The sequence below is a fragment of the Rhagoletis pomonella genome, unplaced genomic scaffold (genome assembly GCF_013731165.1).
Source record: "Rhagoletis pomonella isolate Grant_MI unplaced genomic scaffold, Rhpom_1.0 Rhpom_scaffold_00006, whole genome shotgun sequence".
Classification (NCBI taxonomy): Eukaryota; Metazoa; Arthropoda; class Insecta; order Diptera; family Tephritidae; genus Rhagoletis; species Rhagoletis pomonella.
Genome location: NW_023458560.1, coordinates 1301166 through 1309032, shown reverse-complemented (window position 1 = coordinate 1309032; position 7867 = coordinate 1301166). Strand labels below are relative to the sequence as shown.

At 35.6% G+C, this 7867-nt stretch overlaps 1 protein-coding gene across 1 annotated transcript in view; it reads right to left on the bottom strand.

The window, feature by feature from the left end:
- Nucleotides 1-5674: 5674 nt before the first annotated feature.
- Nucleotides 5675-7867, bottom strand: part of LOC118741512 (dynein heavy chain 9, axonemal-like) — an 18847-nt gene continuing 16654 nt past the window's right edge. Inside the window, exons 4-5 of the mRNA XM_036473511.1 lie at nt 6667-6670; nt 5675-6619 (exon numbers count right to left, since the gene is read on the bottom strand). Of these exons, the coding sequence (XP_036329404.1) occupies nt 6113-6619; nt 6667-6670 (511 nt within the window). The 3' untranslated portion in view covers nt 5675-6112. The remainder of the gene's footprint in view (nt 6620-6666; nt 6671-7867) is intronic.

The following is a 7867-nucleotide window of genomic DNA, read 5'->3' as shown; positions in this document are numbered from 1 at the left end:
GCCACAGAATTGAGCTATATCTATATATATAAAATAATAGCCGTTTTCGTTGTTCGGAGTTAACTCAAAAACTACTGCATAGATTTCAGTCAGATTTTCAGAGGTTATACCTTGCATATATGGTCCTATTATAGGCTACCAGAAAACTCGGTAGGTGGCGCTGGGGTCGAGTTATTTATAAATGTCGTATTTATGAACCGATTTCTTTCAAATTCAAAAGGTGTAGTTTCAGTATAATGGAAAATACGTTTACCAAAAACGGAGCCGCTAGGTGGCGCGGCGGGAGGCGAGTTATTTATAAAAGTTGTGTTTATGAACCGATTTGGTAAGCATGATGGAAAAAGCACTTGCGGAAAACGGACCCGCTAGGTGGTGCTGGAGTCGAGTTATTTATAAAAGCCGTATTTATGAACCTATTTTGTTAATACACCTTCGAGACGTTATTACTTTCATGATTTTTTTTCATTCGAAACATATTCAGCCCTATCATGAGTCTCATCTACCCTGAACCGGTTCAGTTTTCGCTTTTGGTTTCCATGTACTTGCTATGGGGTTAACCAAATTTTCGCCTGAATTTTTTTTCCAGCGAAACTCAGGATAAGGAAGATTACATACATAAAATGATAGCCATTTCTGTTTTTCGGACTAAACTCAAAAACCACTCAATAGAGCCCAGTCAAATTGTCGGAGGTTATACCTTGCATATATTGTCCTATTATAGGCTACTAGAAAACACGCTGGTGGCGCTTGAGTAGAGTTACTTATAAAAGTCGTATTTATTAACAGATTTCGTTCAAATTCGCAGCGTGACTACCTGTATGATGAGAAATTCCTTTGCTAAAAATGGACCGCTGGAGTCCGTACTTTTTATAAAATCTGATTGGAATTCATAACTCGTATTCATTTAATGACAAGCAAAGGTTTTGCAGAAAAGGGGCGCGATGGATGACGCTGCACCCGAAATATATAGAAACTCCCGCGGGGTTTGTTCTGCTTTGGCCCTATGATGCGTTTAAGTATGCATATAAAGACCATAAGACTGTGTACGCGTGATCTTGCATCTAAATCCGATTGACGAAGTTGCCCGAGGCGGCCGTTATTTTAACAGTGGCGAATTGACAAGGAAAGATTCGACCACATCTCTCCAAGAAGGAACACGATAGTTATATCAATTGCTTTACTTGAACGATATTCTTGAGATCACACTACTCATTTAGCCAATGTACGCGAAAACTTTTCATCCTGTGGGGAAGCGAGGACTCTTGGCCCTCCTATAACACAGGCCAACAAAAATGAAAAAAAAAGTTGGTGCGACAAATGTTAAAGCTATTTTTGATAAGCTTTTTTGTGCTGCTTACGAATCCGTAAGTACAAAGGATCCAACACGTACAGGTTTCGAGAAAATCGAGGTCAAAGTGTCAAAAAACGGGCTTTTGCAATATTTGAGAAGCTCTAGCAAAGAGTAAAAAGGCGATAGAACCTTAGGCTTAGATTAAACGAAGAACCCTCGACTATTATCCTTGAAAATACTATTCCTGCACATTGAATTTATGGTCACTTATAGTCATTTATTGAGCAGTAAAATTTGACTTTTGGCGAAGTTTGAGTCCCTGCCGCAATTAAACAAAAGGTGATAGAACCTTCCACTTAAGCTTAAATTAAGGCTTGAACTTTCGACTACAATCCCTAAAAATACCATCCCTACGTCTTGACCCTAAGATCACTTATAGTCGTTTATTGAACAGCAAAACTGATTTTGGCAGCATTTTTTTTTCAATAGCACAATTTGCCAGCATTTTTTTATTGTTCAACAAATGACTATAAATGGCCATCAAGTAAAGGTGCAGGGATGGTATTTTCAGGAGCAGTTGCCTAGGGTTCTAGCTTTAAGTTAAGCCTAAGTGGAAGGTTCTACCACATTTTTTTTTCTTTGCTCGAGCTTCTCAAATATTGAAAAAAAAACGATTTTTTGACACTTTGACCACGATTTTCTCAAAATCTGTACGTGATGGAATCTTTATAATTACGGATTCGTAATCAGCTCAAAAAAGTCTATCAAAAACAGATTTAACATTTGCCGCACCAAAATCAGTGTTGCCCTGTGTAATTGAAAACGCTCATCTGTGCTCTTGAATTTCCGTATAAGGACTGCTCCATTGCTGAAGTTGCATGATCATAGAAGAATATTACGCACGCTTGGCAGAGATCTCATAGATGGAAATAAGACCATAGGTAAAACGCATTACATCGAAAGGGATTAGTATGCAATATGGAATCACAACGTTACTATTCTTGGTATATGCGTGAGGAGGATTCCGTTTTTTAGTCGTTTCAGTTTAAACTAAAAATGTTTACTTTACAGACTGCTTTTGCTTCTAAACGCTATTTTTGAATTGGCTAACGCAAAAGATCTTATTAGGCGCCGCGAAGCAAGCGGGCATTTGCTAGTATCAAAGTGCAAGCTGCAGTTGCAGTTGACCGTGTTTGTCAAAAAAGTAAAAATGCGACAGAAAAGTCGATAGTGAGTAATATACTCTATTGAAAAATATTAACCATATTTCCGTGGAATTGAGATTCGGAAAAGTTATTAGGTATTATTCATAGTTTTGAAATATATTTCACGAAAGCAAAAAATAAAAATAGCTTCTCAGCTTTCTTTTTTAAACACCTAGGATATCACTGACCATTAAAAAGGACCCTGAATGACCGCAAACCTCAAAACTTTACATATTTTTGTATGTGATTTTTAAAATTAACGATCCAAAATGAGCCGGTATACATATTTAAATTTTTTTAGAACCAGTGCACAGTAGTTGCTGCCATAGGCCAACATTAAAATAATGTATGTAAAAATTTTTACACCAAAATAAGCTTTGCAATCATTTTTTGGTCCAAACTTCATGTTGTCATATATTTTTTGTTTTCATTCTAACGGTTGTTTCCGAAAAAAGCAACAAAAGTGCCATCAATTGTTCATTTTATTTGTACAGCGTCAGCACGCTGAAAATTGAATTGGATTTAACGTAATTAAAATATTGTGAAAAGCCGAGTGAGTTAAAATTATATGCAATGGATATTGTACATAAAGGTGTTGCCTTTATTTCTACAATTAAACTTTTAAATAATTCGTGTTGCGTTCTATGCAAATCGTTGTTTAAGAAAAGTAGGATTTTGTGTGTTTCTTGGTTCATCTTTCAAGTATTTAGGCAATGTTTTAAGTGTGTTTCTCCTATCGGCCCTCAATATTTTTATTTACATATTGTTTGTTAATATTTTAAGATTATAAAAGTGTTCAGTGTAGATGCATTGACCTACAGAGGCTGGCGTAGTATTCCATAACCTAATCCAAGCTCTTTATTTTCTACAGTTTTTTTTCATGTTTATTTTTTGATTTATCAAATTTTTTAAATCAAAATGTTTCTAGGCACAAGTTAACACTGCGAATTTTCTCGATTACATGTTTTTGAGATTTGGCGTAAAAATTTCGGTACGCATTCCCAAAAAGTTCAAAATTTGCTGGGTGCAATAGCGAAAGAAATGTCGGTCGCTGTGGTGTAGTCGTAAGCAGTGCGCGCTTCCACTCCGCAGACCTGGGTTCAAACCCTGGTGAAATCAACATCGTAAAAATATACACCCCTATTCTGCAACTCTTTCGTATTCGGATCTTGCTACAAATCCTAGAAATAGTATGCTGCAATCCGAATCGTATTTTCGAACTTTCGAAATTCGTAACAATGGCATGCCTAAAAACGAACGAGTAAGCTTTTTTGCGTAATTTTGTACGAAAACAATTCTGCGTCGGAGGCGAAATAAAAGATGTAAATCGATGTGTGTTTGCAAGAAATATTGGTGGTGTTAATTTAAACAGATACATATAAACGAGCAAAAAAGAGTATTTGTTACAACGATTTTCGGTTGTTGTGTCCAATCCAAAAATTTTAACATACACGTGTAATCAAAGGATGCACATTTTATTTAAGATAAATGTTTCAAATTTCCTTATTAATAAACTCGGTTTGCACTATGCACTTTTTTGCAAATTTCGACGTGGGTTCTGCACAAAACTACTGTTGACGGCGTAGCCGGAGTGATATGCACAAGAAATGCTGTATACCTTTGACATGCGGAAGCGCCTCTTCCTCCCGACACAGAACGGAGAATTCTACTTAATCCCTAAACGCGGCCAAAGGCAGAAGCAAGCGCAACAGGTGGTGGACCTAACAAAGTGCATGTTTTCAAGAAGGAGAAGCTGTTATTGCATTAACTGGATTGAGAACCAGAGCTTCAGGCATAGGAGGAGTTCGGGCTTGTGGTTCAACAATTCAACCAGAAGCTGACATAGATACGCCCATGGTTACTATGGCCGACAGCTCTACATACCTTTGTGAATCCATTGCCGTAGCTCCCGCTTACTCTGCTGCTATAATTGCATAAACATCAGAGTCCATAATTTTCCTCAAAATATGTAAAACTAACCAATTTTACAATAAACAAGCACATGATGAGTGTCTTTTTAATTCCTTTCCACTTTGTTTTCCTTCATTTAGCTATATTCGAGAAACAACTGATAGCTGGCAATGCTGCACATGTTTCCGCAAGGGTTGCAGCATGTGGATTTTTCGTTTTTCGTAGCGTAACTACGAATTACGAATTACGAAAATTCGGGTTCTAGAATAAGGGGGATATAAAAAAAGGTTTTTTCTTAACAGCGGTCGTCCCACGGCAGGCAATGGCAAACCTACGGGTGTATTTCTGCCATGAAAAACAGCTTCTCATAAAAATACAATCGCCGTTTGGAGTCAGCGTAAAACTGTAGGTCCCTCCGCTTTGTGTGACAACATCAATGCGCACGCCACAAATCGGAGGAGAAGCTCGGTTAAACACTAACATATGTGTAACCGCCAATCTATTAATATATTATTATAATAGCAAATAATATTGAATATGAGGGTTTTGACCCAGATCGGTATGAGTTGCAAAAAGGTATTAATTACGTTTGTAAAAAATTTGCATTGTTTTGGCAATGATCCAAACGCCAAAAACCAGCAGTTTTGATAAATCTTTATAATTGGCTCGAAAAGAAAGGAATCATTTCATTAAAATGTCAACCAACAGCTTCCACCAATTCAAATCGTGGCACCCGAAAATAGATTTTGTTGAGTCTTCAAAAAGACTAAGCGTCGATGAACATATGGGGATAAAATTTTTACCTTAGGTCTGTTAAGAGTAAAAACTGCAATATGTAAAGGTGAGCGGGGTTGGACACGCCCACATACAGTCATGTGAAAAATAATATTGACACGACATTGTGACCAGTTTCGGCTATTTTTTTTTTTGTTCGTTTCATATTTATTTTTTTATAAAAATACAACTCACTGTCTAACAAGAACCAAATTTCAAACTTTGTAAAAAAATAGAAAAATTCAACAAAATTTTTGAATGCCCTAATTCAATCCCGGGATCCAGAATAGAATTTACGGAATAAAAGAGATGTTGAAAACGAAAAAATTAATTCATTTAACATGAAAAACGAGATATACAGAACACCAAAAATTTGATTCAAAGTGAACTTGAGGCATTTGCACCGGACGTGAATTTCAGAACCTGCCTGAATATCTGTACTTGTTCAAACATTTTGTGCAACACCTGTGTAATAACGAAAAATCTGGTAGAAATTGAAAACACAACAAGATTTTACAGTGTAGAAGGGTTGTTTTTCATTTTATTTTGTTTGCGTTTTGTGGAAAATGAATTTCTGAAGATATTAGTCAGTGGTTTTTACAATTAATATAGATAATTAAGAATACTATAAAAATATTTAGACATTAAATTACGGACTCTTTTACTAAGGTGCATTATGCTCCCTGTAAGACCAAAAAGGGTGACAATGAATCTGTGTGGTTTAAAAAAGGCGAACCTACTGTTACATGCAAAAGTTGTGATGAAGTCGAAATCCTGAAAAATCCCGGGATCCCGGAATTAGAACTTTTTGCATCCCGAAATCCCGGGATTGTTAAGATTCTTCGGGATTGAAGGCCCTAGTATGTATACATGAATGTATGTGTCAATGTATTATCTAAGTATGTATGCATGTATGTAAAATTAGTACCGCTTAGAAGCTCAACTGGCACAGCAACGCCGTCCCGCGCTCAATCCAATGTGATAAATCTGTTTTCGGATTACATTCCAGAAGCATTGCCACAACAAAATTCGTACTATGACCTGTGGTGGAGAGCACACCGCGACGTTCCGCTGTCTTGTATAACGGACAAATGTAGACGTGTTGTTCTTTGAGATCACTACGCTTTACAGGTTTCATCCAAATCACTGGCATGTGATCAAATAACTCACGCGGGCGTGATTCTCCTAACCAATTACCTACGCGATCCCAACATGCACCTTCCAGAAATACCCCATACACATAGACGCCATCAGCTGGGGCAGCAACGCCTTTAGTTTGGTCCTCCTCCATGTGCAAAACTTCGTAGTCGAAAACCAACAGATCGATTGGTATAACGTACTTGCGTGCAAAATTCTGTTGCGCACCGGTGAGAAATGCTTGAGTGAAGTAGAATCCGGAAAGCCAAAATGTCGTAGGTGGGCCGTTATCGAACCATTTCTAGAAATAAAAGTAAAAATTAGAGATAGGTACAAGAATATATGGGCAAATCTAAAAAATAGGTACGAAAAGTTAAGATAATATTGAAAAATGGTTATGTGAAAAATTTTAGTAAAATATATTCAAAATTCAGGGACTTTTTGAAGTGAAACTTCTTTAGCTGCGGTTGGTTGGTTGGTTGGGAGTAAACTGGCAAATTCAACGGAAATTGCACACGGAAATGATGCAACGGAAATGATGCAACGGGAATATTGCCACGGAAATGGTGCACCGGAAATGGTTGGGGCTGAAAGTACTTCTTGTGTGTATGCATATGGTATTAATTTAACAAAAATTTGCTAATAAAAGGTTAAAGAATAACACTTAGCAAAAGATATAGAATATGTAGATGAAGAAAATGATAAACATAAAAGTAAAGACAAGGAGGAGGATGAGGATACAGATAAAAATAAAGATGAAGATAGGGGAAGAAAGATTAAAATAAAGGTAAATAAAGAGGAAAGGATATAGGGAGAGACACAGAGACTTAATCTAGCAAGTATTTTGAGATTTTCGGTATTCTGGGGACTTATGGATAAAATAATCGATACTTTTATCGGTTTTGTTATCGATATTTTTGTATACTTTTTTATCGAAATTTTTATCAAATTGCTATCGATATTTTCGGAACTTATCGATATAATATCGATTTTGTTATCAAATTTATCGATTTTGTTATTGATTTTGTTATCGATATTTATCGATTTTGTTATAGATATTTATCGATTTTGTCATCGATAATTACCCACTCTGTTGTGGATATTTGTATCGGTTTTTTTATGGATATTTTTATCGATTTTGTTATGGATATTTTTATCGATTTTGTTACCGATATCTTTATCGATTTTATTATAGATATTTATCGATTTTGTTATCGATATTTACCCACTCTGTTGTGGATATTTGCATCGATTTTGTTATGGATATTTTTATCGATTTTGTTATGGATATTTTTATAGATTTTGTTATGGATATTTTTATGGATATTTTTATCGATTTTATTATCGATATTTTTATCGATTTTGTTATCGGTATTTTTACCAATACTTATCGATTTTGTTATCAATATTTATTGTTATGGATATTTATCAATTTTGTTATGAATAATTTTATTGATTTTGTTATCGACATTTTTATCGATTTGGTTATAGATATTTTTTTCAATATTTTTATCGATTTTGTCATGGCTATGTTTATCAATATTTTTAT